Raw genomic sequence first — 17256 nt, 5'->3', positions numbered from 1 at the left:
TGACAGCTCAACTCCCCCCAACAGATGTTGGCAAAAGAAGGATCTGGGATGTTGGTTCTTTATTGCTCTATCTTGTTGATCTCCTGGAGATAAGCCGCCACCAGTGCTGTCTGGCTTACCTCCCTAAATACACAATTTCTCGACCAAGAATGTGCAGGGGGGAAAGGGGGTGGGGGGTTCTGGCAGCCACAGGATCCTTTATCCGGCAGTTGTGTTAGGCCTTATGGTCTCTAAGTGACGCCATCTAATGATTTGTGTCCAGTGAGGTGGGCCGTAGCTGTGGCGTCTGGCGGTCCGTTACTTACCCCCCCACCAGTGTCTATGTAGCATCAGTCATCTCATTTGTATTGGCAGCTTTATAGCGTTGGCTTGTGGGTTAGGTTCGTCTATGTATGGCAACTATTTCCCTCAATGTAAGCGATGTTGTCATGTCCTCTACACGCCCGCGTCACTATACCCGCTACGAAGGGATGGCTGTGCCCCAGAGCAAGCCAGTGCTTCACCTTATGCAGCCATAATACGCCCTCAGGTGTCCCCACAGCTCCATAGGCATCTGTGATGACCAGGAGACCCTCGGCCCACCTGTCTGTATTATAAACACATGGATGTGTCTGGCCTAACCCATGCCAGGGTACGCTGACCCGTCATCAGGGGTCTGTAAGAGACCGCGTCACACGGGGTTCACTTCTTACTTATCTACCCTCAAGGGGCACAAAAAAACCAAAAACAACTTTGTGTTCATACAAAAATCAGGAAGGTGCGTACGGTACCAGAGTACGGCCTGTACAGCGGCAGTAGGACTGCTGAGGTCACACAACACTGCAGAGAAGCGGGCAGGATGGCACAGGGCGGCATCATGTTTTGAGTTTTGCCGTTTTTCTGCTCTTGTTTAAACGTTGACAGATCAGACAGTAAATATTGAAGAACAGCTGGTTACATTGCCAGAAACAACAGTGTGACCCCTGCCGCTGTCTGGGGGGGCTCCCGGGACCACTGTAGGAAAAGAGAATGACATGGCATCCCTGCGCTCCGCCATTGCATAGAAGGGGTTAATGTGTGTGCTGTAAGATGGCAGCCAGTAGGGGGCGGGCTTCCTCCGGTGACTGACGTGCCCACAGATGACGAGCCTCTTTCCTCCATTTTAATGCCCCAGTATCTGCAGATGTGAAGCCTCGCCCGCTGACCCCTGAACCAGCGCCCGCCCGCCCGCTCTCCTCTCCTGCAGATTGCTTTTATTAACTTCTTTTTTTTTACTTTTAATTTTTTCCCCTCCTCTTCAAATCTTAAGAACCAACAAACCCCCCAGTGTGTAACCCCGTCACTGCCCAATCCTGGAGCTCCTGCACTCCTCTCCGAAACCACGGCCCCCCGCTTTTTTTTTCTTTGTTAACCATTTCCTTTCTGAATCTGATGTAGCTTCACCCCTCCCCCACCCTTTCCTTTCCCTCATAACAGGAAAATGAAGAAGTTGCTAACCCCTTATTTCTTATTACTGTGATACTGAGGATGTGAGTATGTCTCCCCAAACGGCAATGTCTTGTGTCAGCAGCCAAGTACTAAGCACACCCGCAGCGACGTGCCCTGCTCTGCCGCACGCATCGCCCAGGTTACTGCCCGCTAAGTAAAAGCAGACATACATATATATGTAGGAAGGCCAGCGGACCCCCGAGCGCATGGGCGGGGGCAGTGTGGCACCCTACGGTACAGGAGATCATCTTGGCTTTGTCTCCCATCTCATTAGTTACATGTAGCGGGGCTTTTTACCAGGGTGTCACAAAGCCGTGTGCTTTAACCCTGTGCGTGCTGGAGGAGCCCCGAGAACACTCCCCCTCCCACCCTTTGGAAATGTAATCAGCTTTGATGAATGCAGGCAGACACGGTATCCGCCACGTCGGCGATGATGAGCAGGCGCGCCAACCCTGTCGCCAGCTTCACAGTGAAAAACTTTTTTTTCCTTTTCCCCCGTTGCTCACCTGAAGCCGGTGCTCGGCTCATAAAGATCATTATGTATTTTTAACTTTTGTGAAAATATCTCCTTATCCGGCCCTTGCTACCACACGGCCGCCCAGGGGGGGATGTATGTTGGGGGTTGTAGTTTTGCAGCTGTGATTGGAAATTGTTTGTACTCATTTTATTATTGTTATTGTGTGTTTTGATGCTTTTTGGTCTTTTTTAAAAATTTGTCGCCTGCTCCCAAGTTTTTGGGAGCAGCCGAGTTTTGTCCTTTTTTGAAGAAGGAGGAATATGCTTGGCAGAGTAAAACTAGTTGTAATCCTGTGTTGGATGCTGGGGTTCCCGTAGCCGTCCCCGGTCTGTTGGATGCTTGGGTTCTGGTAGCCATCTCCGGTCTGTTGGATGCTTGGGTTCCGGTAGCCGTCCCCGGTCTGTTGGATGCTTGGGTTCCGATAGCCGTCCCCGGTCTGTTGGATGCTTGGGTCCCGGTAGCCGCCCCCGGTCCGTTGGATGCTTGGGTCCCGGTAGCCGCCCCCGGTCCGTTGGATGCTTGGCTTCCCGTAGCCGGCCCCGGTCCGTTGGATGCTTGGCTTCCCGTAGCCGGCCCCGGTCCGTTGGATGCTTGGCTTCCCGTAGCCGGCCCCGGTCCGTTGGATGCTTGGCTTCCCGTAGCCGGCCCCGGTCCGTTGGATGCTTGGCTTCCCGTAGCCGGCCCCGGTCCGTTGGATGCTTGGCTTCCCGTAGCCGGCCCCGGTCCGTTGGATGCTTGGCTTCCCGTAGCCGGCCCCGGTCCGTTGGATGCTTGGCTTCCCGTAGCCGGCCCCGGTCCGTTGGATGCTTGGCTTCCCGTAGCCGGCCCCGGTCCGTTGGATGCTTGGCTTCCCGTAGCCGGCCCCGGTCCGTTGGATGCTTGGCTTCCCGTAGCCGGCCCCGGTCCGTTGGATGCTTGGCTTCCCGTAGCCGGCCCCGGTCCGTTGGATGCTTGGCTTCCCGTAGCCGGCCCCGGTCCGTTGGATGCTTGGCTTCCCGTAGCCGGCCCCGGTCCGTTGGATGCTTGGCTTCCCGTAGCCGGCCCCGGTCCGTTGGATGCTTGGCTTCCCGTAGCCGGCCCCGGTCCGTTGGATGCTTGGCTTCCCGTAGCCGGCCCCGGTCCGTTGGATGCTTGGCTTCCCGTAGCCGGCCCCGGTCCGTTGGATGCTTGGCTTCCCGTAGCCGGCCCCGGTCCGTTGGATGCTTGGCTTCCCGTAGCCGGCCCCGGTCCGTTGGATGCTTGGCTTCCCGTAGCCGGCCCCGGTCCGTTGGATGCTTGGCTTCCCGTAGCCGGCCCCGGTCCGTTGGATGCTTGGCTTCCCGTAGCCGGCCCCGGTCCGTTGGATGCTTGGCTTCCCGTAGCCGGCCCCGGTCCGTTGGATGCTTGGCTTCCCGTAGCCGGCCCCGGTCCGTTGGATGCTTGGCTTCCCGTAGCCGGCCCCGGCCCGTTGGATGCTTGGCTTCCCGTAGCCGGCCCCGGCCCGTTGGATGCTTGGCTTCCCGTAGCCGGCCCCGGCCCGTTGGATGCTTGGCTTCCCGTAGCCGGCCCCGGCCCGTTGGATGCTTGGCTTCCCGTAGCCGGCCCCGGCCCGTTGGATGCTTGGCTTCCCGTAGCCGGCCCCGGCCCGTTGGATGCTTGGCTTCCCGTAGCCGGCCCCGGCCCGTTGGATGCTTGGCTTCCCGTAGCCGGCCCCGGCCCGTTGGATGCTTGGCTTCCCGTAGCCGGCCCCGGCCCGTTGGATGCTTGGCTTCCCGTAGCCGGCCCCGGCCCGTTGGATGCTTGGCTTCCCGTAGCCGGCCCCGGCCCGTTGGATGCTTGGCTTCCCGTAGCCGGCCCCGGCCCGTTGGATGCTTGGCTTCCCGTAGCCGGCCCCGGCCCGTTGGATGCTTGGCTTCCCGTAGCCGGCCCCGGCCCGTTGGATGCTTGGCTTCCCGTAGCCGGCCCCGGCCCGTTGGATGCTTGGCTTCCCGTAGCCGGCCCCGGCCCGTTGGATGCTTGGCTTCCCGTAGCCGGCCCCGGCCCGTTGGATGCTTGGCTTCCCGTAGCCGGCCCCGGCCCGTTGGATGCTTGGCTTCCCGTAGCCGGCCCCGGCCCGTTGGATGCTTGGCTTCCCGTAGCCGGCCCCGGCCCGTTGGATGCTTGGCTTCCCGTAGCCGGCCCCGGCCCGTTGGATGCTTGGCTTCCCGTAGCCGGCCCCGGCCCGTTGGATGCTTGGCTTCCCGTAGCCGGCCCCGGCCCGTTGGATGCTTGGCTTCCCGTAGCCGGCCCCGGCCCGTTGGATGCTTGGCTTCCCGTAGCCGGCCCCGGCCCGTTGGATGCTTGGCTTCCCGTAGCCGGCCCCGGCCCGTTGGATGCTTGGCCTCCCGTAGCCGGCCCCGGCCCGTTGGATGCTTGGCCTCCCGTAGCCGGCCCCGGCCCGTTGGATGCTTGGCCTCCCGTAGCCGGCCCCGGCCCGTTGGATGCTTGGCCTCCCGTAGCCGGCCCCGGCCCGTTGGATGCTTGGCCTCCCGTAGCCGGCCCCGGCCCGTTGGATGCTTGGCCTCCCGTAGCCGGCCCCGGCCCGTTGGATGCTTGGCCTCCCGTAGCCGGCCCCGGCCCGTTGGATGCTTGGCCTCCCGTAGCCGGCCCCGGCCCGTTGGATGCTTGGCCTCCCGTAGCCGGCCCCGGCCCGTTGGATGCTTGGCCTCCCGTAGCCGGCCCCGGCCCGTTGGATGCTTGGCCTCCCGTAGCCGGCCCCGGCCCGTTGGATGCTTGGCCTCCCGTAGCCGGCCCCGGCCCGTTGGATGCTTGGCCTCCCGTAGCCGGCCCCGGCCCGTTGGATGCTTGGCCTCCCGTAGCCGGCCCCGGCCCGTTGGATGCTTGGCCTCCCGTAGCCGGCCCCGGCCCGTTGGATGCTTGGCCTCCCGTAGCCGGCCCCGGCCCGTTGGATGCTTGGCCTCCCGTAGCCGGCCCCGGCCCGTTGGATGCTTGGCCTCCCGTAGCCGGCCCCGGCCCGTTGGATGCTTGGCCTCCCGTAGCCGGCCCCGGCCCGTTGGATGCTTGGCCTCCCGTAGCCGGCCCCGGCCCGTTGGATGCTTGGCCTCCCGTAGCCGGCCCCGGCCCGTTGGATGCTTGGCCTCCCGTAGCCGGCCCCGGCCCGTTGGATGCTTGGCCTCCCGTAGCCGGCCCCGGCCCGTTGGATGCTTGGCCTCCCGTAGCCGGCCCCGGCCCGTTGGATGCTTGGCCTCCCGTAGCCGGCCCCGGCCCGTTGGATGCTTGGCCTCCCGTAGCCGGCCCCGGCCCGTTGGATGCTTGGCCTCCCGTAGCCGGCCCCGGCCCGTTGGATGCTTGGCCTCCCGTAGCCGGCCCCGGCCCGTTGGATGCTTGGCCTCCCGTAGCCGGCCCCGGCCCGTTGGATGCTTGGCCTCCCGTAGCCGGCCCCGGCCCGTTGGATGCTTGGCCTCCCGTAGCCGGCCCCGGCCCGTTGGATGCTTGGCCTCCCGTAGCCGGCCCCGGCCCGTTGGATGCTTGGCCTCCCGTAGCCGGCCCCGGCCCGTTGGATGCTTGGCCTCCCGTAGCCGGCCCCGGCCCGTTGGATGCTTGGCCTCCCGTAGCCGGCCCCGGCCCGTTGGATGCTTGGCCTCCCGTAGCCGGCCCCGGCCCGTTGGATGCTTGGCCTCCCGTAGCCGGCCCCGGCCCGTTGGATGCTTGGCCTCCCGTAGCCGGCCCCGGCCCGTTGGATGCTTGGCCTCCCGTAGCCGGCCCCGGCCCGTTGGATGCTTGGCCTCCCGTAGCCGGCCCCGGCCCGTTGGATGCTTGGCCTCCCGTAGCCGGCCCCGGCCCGTTGGATGCTTGGCCTCCCGTAGCCGGCCCCGGCCCGTTGGATGCTTGGCCTCCCGTAGCCGGCCCCGGCCCGTTGGATGCTTGGCCTCCCGTAGCCGGCCCCGGCCCGTTGGATGCTTGGCCTCCCGTAGCCGGCCCCGGTAGTATTATATTCCAGGCATGGACAGTAAGGATTACATGATGTCGCCAGTGAGGCCCCTCTGTGACTGTAATCTGGTTATATGGGAAAGTGCAGCGATCCCCTCCGAGACGCACCTCTCTGTAGGATTGCTTCTACTGTAATGCTGCTAATTACCATGGCTTCTAATGTCTTCACACAGGACACAACGATTTGCCTAATTTCCAAGTAATTGAATTGCTCTTCTCTGCAGATTTCGATTGCGATGAGGGGACTGAGCAGCAATAGCCCCCATTTATACAGGATATACTTAGGAGTTACTAGGTGGGGGATATTAGGAGCGGACCCGTGTGGAGCTAAGTCTACAGATATCACTGTTGCTCCTCAATATGGCAGCAAACTTGCATTCAAAAGGTTAGTTTGTCATGAGATGCTGAGGAGCAACTACACCTTGCCGTGAATCCAAGCGTAGAGCAACCCTCAGGTTTGGGGATAAAAGTTTTTCCTGGGATCGGAGGGGGGAGTTATATTACCTGCCGTTGGTCTTCCGTGCTGATGTCCCTTTGATTCGCTGGTTGCGGGCAACTTTTTCAGCTGTCCTATATGGCCGATGCAATCTTCAAGCTACCTTAACCCCCCCCCCCTAGTGCATTGGTAGTGTTAGACTACCCTTATACCTGATCTCTGATTGGCCAGCACTTCTCATGTGATCCGTGCTAGCCAATCAGAGAGCAGTAGATAGAAAATTGCTGGTCATCTGAAAATAAGACCCCAAAGCGACAGATCAGAGAGTCAACGCCAGAGAAGATCAATAATAGGTAATACAACTTTAGTCCTGGGAGAGAATTTTGTCCCAACATCAGAGCGTTGCTTTTAAAGGGATCCTAAAGGTGAGAGATTATAGGAGCAGACAGGTTCCCTTTAAGTAGATATGTATTGTAGAGGGACACAGGCGCTGGAATAAAGTATTGTCATTGATATGTTTCCAGAAACCGCTCTCATGACAGCTATATTGGCTGCTTTCTGGAAACAGATTTGACTAAGGCTGCCTGCAGTCGGCTGGGTCGGATGCACTGCGAGACTTCTTGCAGCGGGATCCGACCCGAGCCCCTGCAGGGACCAGTGTGGCGCTCGCCTCTCCCGCGGCTCCAGCTCTTTGATGTGCCGGCACATGCGTAGAGCGGAGCCGGCGGCCCGGGAGTGACATTTCTGTGTGGGCCTCCGCGAGACCCGCACAGAAATAGAACATGCCGCGATTTGTTTTCCCCGTGTGATTTCACGCGGACAAATCGCGGCCGTCTGCCAAGGATTGTATTTTTTTAATGCAATCCTATGGCAGCTTCCACGGGCGGAAATTCTGCAGGAAATCCCACCGCAGAATTTCCGCCCGTGTGCAGGGGGCCTAAATGCTGATGAGAACCCCAGACCAAAGATGTCAGCGCCCATTCACACGGGTGTGTTTACTGTATATCTTTTACGGATCTAATACGGACACCATATAGCACCATTAATTTGTATTGGTGCATTTAGATGTATTTTACACGTGGAAAAAGACAAAAAACTACCGCATCCTATTTTTATTTGTATATGTGGATCAAAATCACCCATTAAAGTCCATGGGATTGTGTAAAAAAACCCGCAGTAAATACGAGTTGGACATATTTAATGTGTTTTTTATGCATGCGTCTGTTGGGCCTTCTTGAGTTATTTTTCTTTTCTGTGTAAGTGGAAAATTGAATTTTGTAAAAAAACCAAAAGTGTTGGCGCATCAAGCCAGGTAACGCACACGTACACACGCAGAGATAGCAGAGCGTTTTTCATGGCCCATAATTGCATCCCCCTGTGTGAACGAGTCTGTAAGGTGTTTCACGCTATATCACACAGGTGATTGCAATTTCCGTCAGTAATACATTTTTTATCGTATTTCTTTTTTTAATGTGCATAAAAAACCACAACCTGGCCCAATTAATGCCATGTAAAACTCCAATTGAAGTCATTGGGTGTGTGGAAAAAAAAATCAATTGCAGACACCTGTGAATGCATTCCTATTTTTTTAATAAATGCATTGACTTAAATGGGTGAATCTGGTCTGAGAATCGCACCAAAATAGGACCGGCTGCGTTTTGTTTATTTTTACGTGCGTGAAATCCTCACATCCGCATACAATGGGCCCATATTCAGTACCAATTGAATATAGTCTGAAGATACAGCCGTATTCGCACGGTACGTTTAATATCTGAGTTCCCTCTAAGTTTGCAACTGACAGAACCCGGACCCGTTATAGCAGATGCAGTCATTCACGTCTGAGGGGGGTTTTTTCTCTGTTTTCGTGATCCACGTTTTAAAGTATTTCAGCGCGTCCTATTTTGGTGCGTGAAGAAATGGAATGCACTTGCATGGCGTGCGAGCTTTGGTTTATTCACAACCGTTGACTTCAGTGAGCATTTTAAATTACTTAATTTGGGCCACCTTTCTTGGTATGTGCGGTAAAACTGATTATACTTTGACAACACTTGTGCATTAACCCCTTAATGCTCCAGGCAGTAAAGTTGCGTCACACAGGTTCGACCCCTGCTCCATACAATGCGGGTGCCGGGTGTTTCTTACAGCCGACACACGCCCACAACTGCTCTGATCAGCACCGCCTATGATCGGAGCTGTTAACCCTTTAAATGCCTTGATCGATGTTCGGGGGTGCCGTGCAGTTGCAATGGCAACCATGGGCCTTCTGAAAGCCTCCAGGGCTGCCATTGCACACTGTATATCAAGCCGTGCCCGTGACGTAGCTTGATAGATCGCCTTTCGGATTTCAGTATAATGTAATACTATGGTTTTATATCATACTGCAGGAGCGATCAAACCATCGCAAGTTCTTGTCTAAAAATAAATGTAAAAATCTGTTTTAAAAAGTTTAATAAAAAAAAGTAATATACGTTTTTAAAAAGAAACCCCTTCCCATATTTATAATTAAAAAATCTAAACCTAAATATCTATTTGGTATCACTGCATTGGTAAAAGTCTGATCTATGAAAGTAACGCATTATTTACCCCACACTGTGAACGTCAGCAAAGAAAAAAAAAAGACGACAGAATTGCGCTCTTTTTGGTCAACCCCGTCCAGGAAAAAATGTAATAAAAAGCGATCAAAAACTCCTATGTACTCCAGGACATCCCTCAATAAAGAGCCCTCGCCCTCGCACAACAATGTCAACAGAAGAAAAAAAGTTGGCGGCAGAAAATAAGTAAAATTTTTTTTCCAAAGAGGTTTTATATTTTACAAGTAGCACCGCAAAAAACCCTCTATAAATGTATCGTAGTAATCGTACTAACCCCCAGAATAAAGTTGTCATCTCATTTTGCTGCAGTGTTTTTTTCCCAATTCATCCCACTTGGAATTTTTTAAAAAGTTTTTCAGTACATTATATGGTACATTACATAGCACCATCGAAAAATACAACTCGTAAAAAGCAAGACTTCAGATATCACACACTCTCACCATGAAATTGGTTTGTTTTTTACTGACCGAAATCGCACTTGCCCCGTGTCATTAAGGCCTTGTGGTAATGATTTTTTTCCCTCCTGTTCACCAGGAGTTATAATGTTTGCAGAATATATTTGTCGCCGTCACGTCTAATCTCTCTGTACTGCGTCTGCCGATGCTATGGCAACACTAACTGGCTTTTAATCCCAGGTTATTTGACTTATTAGGGCACCCGTGTGTCCTGGATGAGGGTCCCACATTGAAAAGCCCCTATATTCAGAGTGAAGAACCACCGTGAAGATTGGCTCATGCTCTGGCATCCATGTACTATATGGTTGCCGATTGACTTTTATGGGCACCTTGTAATACTACATTGCCGTCATCACTGGATGGTCTCTAGAGTGTGACGTGTTGTAAGCTGTATCCTTCCTGATTCAGTAGTGGATAAGAAAATGCGTTATTTCTTTGACCTGGGCATGGGTAGCGAGGCTGACACCCTCGTCCTCCTATATGCGGTGGTTTATTTAACTCTTCTGTTTTTTCTTATAATAGGGAGGATGGTGAGTTGGAGGAGGGTGAACTTGAAGATGACGGAGGTGAGGATGCGAGCCATGAGGTCCCCGAGCCTCCGGCTCCAAAGGAGAAAGAGGAGAAACATCACAACGAATCTGATGAGGAGAAGTCGCACCGCAAAATGAAACGGAAGCGCAGAAAAGAGAAAGAGAAGCGAAGAGCTAAGAAGAAAAGAAAGTCCAAGCACAAGGTATATATAAATGTAAACTGACGGATGCTGTGAGGATGCAAAGAGCAGGGTGAGCGCTCCTATACAGCTGCCTAGTTACCATGTGAGTGTTATGCCGAGGGGTATTACATGTGTTTGATGTGTTGGTCTTCTTCCTTTCTAGCGTCATGCATCATCCAGTGAGGACTACTCCGACTACAGTGATGACTCAGACTTTAGTCCCAGTGAAAAGAGTCACCGCAAATACCGAGAATACAGCCCGTCGTATCCTCCGGTGAGTGTTGAGAGCATTTTTGTGTACAGCGGTCCTTGACGAACATTGTAAGTTGAAAACATAAAGGGCAGACCAAAGACTGTAGCTCTATGGAAACTAGTTTAATGATACCAGAAGTCACGTCGGCTTTAGGATACATCATTTTCTACGTACAGTGGTCTTTCCTGGCCAGACGCAACATTCAGACAGTGCGGATCTGTGGCACATGCACTTCGTTGAAAATCCAGCCAATTGGCATGGGCATTTTACTGGTAAAATCCTTGTAATAATGAAACCCATGCACTGATTGACTGTCTAGGAGCGCCCCTCTGCAGTACTGTGCAGTACTATATCTCCTCTACTGCTGTCTACATATACCAGGAAAAAGCTTCTCCTTTCGACACCAAGTGAGGACGGCCTGTTATTTTCTGGTACAGGAAGCTCCTGTCCTCTGCATAGAGAGTGATTTACCGTATATACCGGCGTATAAGGCGACGGGGCGTATAAGACGACCCCCCAACTGTCACCTTATACGCCGGTATACAGTGGAGAAAAAAAAATAAATTCATTACTCACCTCCCACGGCGTTCTGTCGCGCTCCGGCAGGATGTCGCTCGCTCCGGCAGGCTGTCGCTCGCTCCTCGTCCGCGGCGCAGCATAGCTTTCTGAATGCGGGGCTTGAAATCCCCGCTTCCAGAAAGCTAATACACACGCCGCCAGCCATGACATCATTGAATGGCTGTGATTGGCTAAAGCACACGTGGCTTCAGCCAATCACACTATTCAATGACATCATTGAATGGGTGTGATTGCTAACACGTGCGCCTTCAGCCAATCACAGCCATTCAATGATGTCATTGAATAGTGTGATTGGCTGAAGCCACGTGTGCTTTAGCCAATCACAGCCATTCAATGCTGTCATGGCTGCCGGCATGTGTATTAGCTTTCTGGAAGCGGGGATTTCAAGCCCCGCATTCAGAAAGCTATGCTGCGTCGGGGACGAGGAGCGAGCGACATCCTGCCGGAGCGCGACAGAACGCCGTGGGAGGTGAGTAATAAAATTTTTTTTTTTACACTTTTTTTTTTTTGTATTACCGGCGCATAAGACGACCCCCAACTGCAGAGCAGATTTTTTGGGGTTCAAAAGTCGTCTTATACGCCGGTATATACGGTACAGCTTCCAGCAGCTCTTTCTGACTGTTACACATAAAGCAAGTCCTTACATATATAAGTTATCTACTTGATATTTAATCTTCATTTATGTATTACGTTTGGATGACCTTTTGGTTCTTCGCATCTAGTTAGCAGCGTTCCATAAAGTTAAGGTTTCACCATACAATGGTCATCCCGGGATCAATTAATATTTGGATATTGACGGACAACAGAACAAACCGTTATTATTGGAGTAGACTTCTACACTGTACATCACAGCATGGACTATAAAAAATCCCTTCAAACTTGACTTTTATTATTTCCACATTAAAAATACCCTAAAGTCTCAATTAATCAAATAAAAATCATAAGTATACTAAAAAGTATGACCGATGGTTCCAGCCTATAGAACAAAATTCCATGGATGCACAGATATAAGTCAGATTTAAAGGGAACCTCTCACTGCTTCTAAGGCAAATCTCCTACATCTATACAACATTGAAGTAACGCTCGATCTCAACTTTTTTTTGTTATAACCGAGTAAAGCATGCCTGAAAAAGTATGTTTTAAACATTTCCTGCGCCGTATGCTAATTCTGACTGAGCAACCCATTGGGTAAGCTGATAGCATTTAAAGAGCCATCTACCTCTTGTTTAACCTGCACAGATGGCCTCCTGTTTTCTTTTACAACATGGTATTTAGCACTTTACTGGAGAAAATAGCGCTGCATGCATCAGGCGAATGGGGCTGTGCTTGCAGTTATGACACAGTGGCTCTGGCAGGTAAACTGCAAATTGGTGGGGATGCCGGGGATCTGCCCCCTGATGCTCTGGTAATCATGACTTGTCCTGAGGGCAGGTCATCAGTATTATAGTGCTGGAAAAGCTCTTTTGAGTTTATTTATTTATTTTTACTAATAATTGCAATTTTATTGTAGCCACATCAGCAGTACTCATCACATAATGCCCCACCTTCAAAAAAGAGCTACCACAATATGGACAGCAAGAGCTATGGCATGTATGATGACTATGAAAATGACCAGTATGGGGAGTATGAAGATGATGAAGGGGACGACATGGGCAAAGAAGATTATGATGATTTTGCCAAGGAGCTAAACCAATATCGAAGGGCAAAAGAGGGCAACCATCGTGGTAGAGGTGAGCGGCATCCTGCATGCCACTATATTGATCTACTTGGGTAAAACCTGCTCGGCGTGGCCAGAATTGTGAGACACCGGACAATTCGTGTTGTATAAAGTGTCCTTTAGTGTACATAAAAAAAATATGAAAACACAGTATCTCCAAACATCAGTGCTCATGTGTACACTAAGGCCAGGTTGCTATTAATCAGTTTGTGTATATGATTGCTGTGTAGGTTAATACTACTTCTGTAGGTTGGTGTGAGATTCGTAACGTTAAAGGGGTTTTGTTCAAAAAAACGTCTTCAGTAGTAAAATAACATAATTCATACTCACCCTTTCACATTTCCCCGCCACGGCCATCTCTCTGGTCCCAGCTTTTCTTCACTTCCCAGTGCAGGGTGCCGGCGAAGATGTCCACGAGAAAAGGGCCACGTTACCGATGTAGCCAATCACGGGCTCCCTTTAGCAGGTGACTAGCGGCAGCACTCGTGACACAGTGTCGGGTCGTCATCATTCCCCTATAAGGCCAGCTGCACACGAACGAGCTGGATTCCACATGTGGGATCCTGCTGCTGAATCCTGCTGTGACCGCGACTGCTGACCCCGCGTACCTGCAAAATCTGTATTGCGGAGGCCCGCCATTGGTCATGCACAGTACAGATTTTTTTTCTGAGCGTGTTAAGAAAAAAAGCGAAAGTACATACCTATTGCTGCGGATCCTCCATGCGGACGCCGACCGCCGATTCCATAATAGGAATTAGTTCATGTGAGGCCGGCCTAGGAAGTGTAGTTTAGCATAAACAAGTGAGATGGTAGCGGTGGTGAAGCATGGAAGGGTGAGTATGAATTCTATTGTTTTACTACAACAGGCTGAAGGAAGTTTTTGAACAAAGCTATTTCCCTAGAAAATCCCTTAAAGCACCGCTAAATATTTTTGAGTGTGTACAGTGCTCCATTATAGTAACCCCATTAATTGCTTTTCCTCCAGGAATGAGAGGAAGGATTAAGTTGATACGAGGTCGAGGAAGAGGGATGATTCGTGGAAGAGGAGGCTTTAGAGGGAGAGGCAGCAGAGGGAGAGGATACTCAGGAGAGGAACATCAAGATGACGAGGAGATGTATGACGAAGAAATGGAGGTGAGTGACAGATTTACATGTTGTGGTGGTCCCTTCACATATGGTTTAATCTATATAAAGGAATAGCCCCTCTGTTTCCTATTAGATCCAGCTGGGGGAAACTTCAGCTGATCAGAACCACTGATCTAGTCTACATGTGCTTCACAGATGGTGGAGCAAATATTTCTTTGGTTTTCATAGTTTTTCATCAGGTATTTGGTTCATACCTTCAGATACAGCTGATTTTAATGTTGTGTTGCACTTACTAATAAAAGCCTCATCATTAGAGGACCGAATCTCATTTTTAGAAGAATACTTGGCAGACACCAATGCTACAGGGCTTCAGTCCTCCTGGACCGAGTCCATGTTCTAGACTCCTGTACCAGCTCACAGTACTCAGTGCTAGCAGAAACTGAGGCATCTGGAGGATAGGAGAATGAGTGCATTTCCTGCAAGTTTGCTGCAGGAGTAACCAAGCAGATTAATGAAGCTGTGATCATGAAGAGAACAACGAGATTTACTAATGAACCTGTAATGTTGTATATTTCAGAGAAGCTTCTAGTAGTCAGTGCAGTAAGATAGTAGTTTATTGGTAATTGTAGGTACACTTTAATGATATGAATGAGGTGTTTGTTTAAATGAGACATATTACTAGGATATCCCTTAAGTTTGCGATATGTCCAAACTCTAGAACTCTCCACTCGTTAGGAGGAGGAAGAGACTACAGTTTTATTAAAGGTGTTTTCCGTGCCAAAACTATTGATGACCTATCTTCAGGATAGGCTATCAATAGTTGATTGGCTGGAATGCACCACTTGAGACCCCAACTAATCAGGTGCCTGCTGTCAGCACCATATCACACTGAGTACGGAGCAAAAGCAGTTAGCGCCAATCCCCGTGTAGTGACCGGCTATCATAATTGCAGGCACGGCTCTCATTACAATCGATAACTGCTGTGACTGCAATTACCACCACCAGCCTTTACACTGGGGTTGGAGATAATTGCTTCCACTCTGTACCTTTGTGTGTTGTGACACTGACAGCGGGCGGCCAATCAGCTGATCGTCTGGAGTCCCGAATGGTGGACCCCTTGCCTTTCAACTATTGGTGACCTATCCTGATGATAGGTCCTCAATAGTATTCGCTTGGAAAACCCCTTTTTAAAATCTGTGCACTCTTCTGCATCCCACCTCCATACCAGCACTGTTCTGCAATTCACCCCCATTCACTTATAACCTGTATAATATAAATTCTAAAAGTATTTGAAATATCTATGCTATACTGCTATAGTTTAGTTTTCCCATGAGGGGTAAGCACTAAGAGCAGCTGCTACTTGCTGTTTTTTAACTATTAATTTGTTTCCAGTATGGTGATGAGGAGATGATGGGCGATGAAGAGTATGACGACTACTCAAAAGAGTTAAACCAATATCGCAAGTCTAAAGAAGGCCGCGGTAGAGGTGAGTTTTTACTTTTATAACAGCAGAAAGTGGAGATTATAGTACAGTGTCATGGATTTGGTCACATTGGTATTTCCTACTTTTAGGCTTTTTTAGGCCCCGAGGTCGAGGGCTTCGTGGACGAGGCTTTAAAGGCATGATTCGTGGTCGAGGAAGAGGCAGGGGGAAAGGTGATGATGATGATTATTACGATGAAGATGGGGTAAGATGAATAACTTTTTTTTTTTTTTTTTTTTTACCTACTGTAATTAACTAGGTTCAATACAAATGCCTAATTTAAAGGGCTATTCCTATCTTGGCTGAAATGGTGGCCAGGAGTACAGAATCAGCCAAGTGGCATGTGCTAAGCTTTTTTCATAACTCCCATAGAAATGAATCTGAATTATGAAAACTGCATAGAACAGCCCATTTGACTATTTTTGTAATACCGACCATCGGCGGCCTTCATATACAGCCTTGCTGGGAAGAGTTCAATACTTGATAAGCGTGGGTTTATCAGACTTTTATAGCATATCATATAGATATGCCATAAAAGTGGGAGATGGGAATACCCCTTTAAGGTTTAGCACTGATTTAATGTTGTAAAATGCTTAAAGTTAAGCTGTATGTAGAATTGCATCTTCTTACAATCCTCTTTGTTGACCAGGATGGGGGATCATACAGAAGTGACTATGATAAGTCGTACCATCGACAAGACAAGAAAGGGAAAGTGATCTGTAAATACTTTGTTGAGGGCAGGTGCACCTGGGTGAGTATAATCTGTGACAATCTATATTCTTTACTTGTCCTGCTTTTTTTTCTCTGTTCTTTTGAGTTACTTCACTTTGTATAACAGTAAATAAATGATCATATGTATGATTTCAATGTGCTATCTTTTACTACAGTGTCTATCACTTCTTGGAAAGGATAGATTCGCCCTTAGGGCAATCATATATGTACAGTACCGATGCCTCATCACATATTTTCTTTCCATTTTTTAGCCTCGATTGACACATTGTTTTTATGATATTTTTAAAGGTCTTGTGACATGATATAAAGTTGTTCCCCCTATCCACAGGACCAGTGGAACCCCCACAGATCCAGAGAATTTCCGTTACTCCTATTAAAATAAATGTAGAAGCTATGCACATGTGAAATCTCCGCTTCATTCATGCAGAGACCTTTGGGACCCTTTTCCCAGGATCATTGGGGGTCTCAACCAATCATATTATCTCACCCTATCCTGTGGATAGGGGATAACTTTATATCTTGGCACAAGACCTTTAAAGCAAACTTATCACCTGCCTAAAGCACCATAAACTAACTTATGGCACTGTTAGGACAGGTAACAGAGAGCCAGGTGCTGTATTTTTCATATACACGTCCTGGTCCCTGTCTGCCGAAAATAAAACGTTTTTCAGTCCCGTGCGTACTATCCTATCCCATAGACTTGTGAGGGAGAGCGCATGTGTGGGACTCTGAAGAGAGTCAGATTTTCGGCCAGCGTGCTGACTTTACAGCCGGGAACCAGGAAGCAGCCGAGTATGAAAACTAGAGCACCTGGCTGTTTGTCACCTGCCCTAACAGCACTAGAAGTTAATTTCTCATCCATTATATTGGGAACACCGCCTAGGACCATGGACCGATTTCCAGTTCCCATACATCTTTCCTCTTTTGTCTCACACCTCGACTCCCAATAAGGTTAAGATGGAGGGTCTGCCAGTAATTCTCATTGCGCCAGGCTGGCCTCATCGCACATGGTGCGCAGACCTCATCAACTTGTTCGTCAACATTCCGTGACCCTTCCCTCTTCGAGAAGATCTTCACTTACAGGGAACCTTTCTTCCACCTAGGTTTCTCTATGTATTATTGGCATGGCAGGTGTAGCCATGGTCTTGAGAGCCGATGGTTTTGACGAACTCGTCATTCGAGCTATAATTTAGGCCAGGAAAATTTTGTCTTCCCCAGTTTATCGTTGTGCCTGGAGCATGTTCTTCCTTTAATGCAAA

The 17256-nt window shown here is 50.6% G+C and overlaps 1 protein-coding gene across 2 annotated transcripts in view; it reads left to right on the top strand.

Moving 5' to 3' along the window:
* ZC3H4 (zinc finger CCCH-type containing 4) overlaps nucleotides 1-17256 on the top strand; it is a 32115-nt gene that overhangs the window by 3388 nt on the left and 11471 nt on the right. The window contains exons 1-8 of one of the 2 annotated variants that reach the window (XM_066581129.1): nucleotides 1179-1508; nucleotides 9958-10168; nucleotides 10311-10421; nucleotides 12490-12709; nucleotides 13682-13830; nucleotides 15175-15268; nucleotides 15355-15470; nucleotides 15915-16016. In XM_066581129.1, the coding sequence (XP_066437226.1) occupies nucleotides 1507-1508; nucleotides 9958-10168; nucleotides 10311-10421; nucleotides 12490-12709; nucleotides 13682-13830; nucleotides 15175-15268; nucleotides 15355-15470; nucleotides 15915-16016 (1005 nt within the window). In that variant the 5' untranslated portion in view covers nucleotides 1179-1506. Of the gene's footprint in view, nucleotides 1-1178; nucleotides 1509-9957; nucleotides 10169-10310; nucleotides 10422-12489; nucleotides 12710-13681; nucleotides 13831-15174; nucleotides 15269-15354; nucleotides 15471-15914; nucleotides 16017-17256 lie in introns of those variants that run through there. The other variant, XM_066581128.1, reaches the window with a different exon arrangement.

This window comes from Eleutherodactylus coqui, chromosome 10, assembly GCF_035609145.1.
Source record: "Eleutherodactylus coqui strain aEleCoq1 chromosome 10, aEleCoq1.hap1, whole genome shotgun sequence".
Classification (NCBI taxonomy): Eukaryota; Metazoa; Chordata; class Amphibia; order Anura; family Eleutherodactylidae; genus Eleutherodactylus; species Eleutherodactylus coqui.
The sequence above is the reverse complement of the archived record's forward strand: the minus strand, read 5'-3'. Positions and strand labels throughout refer to the sequence as shown.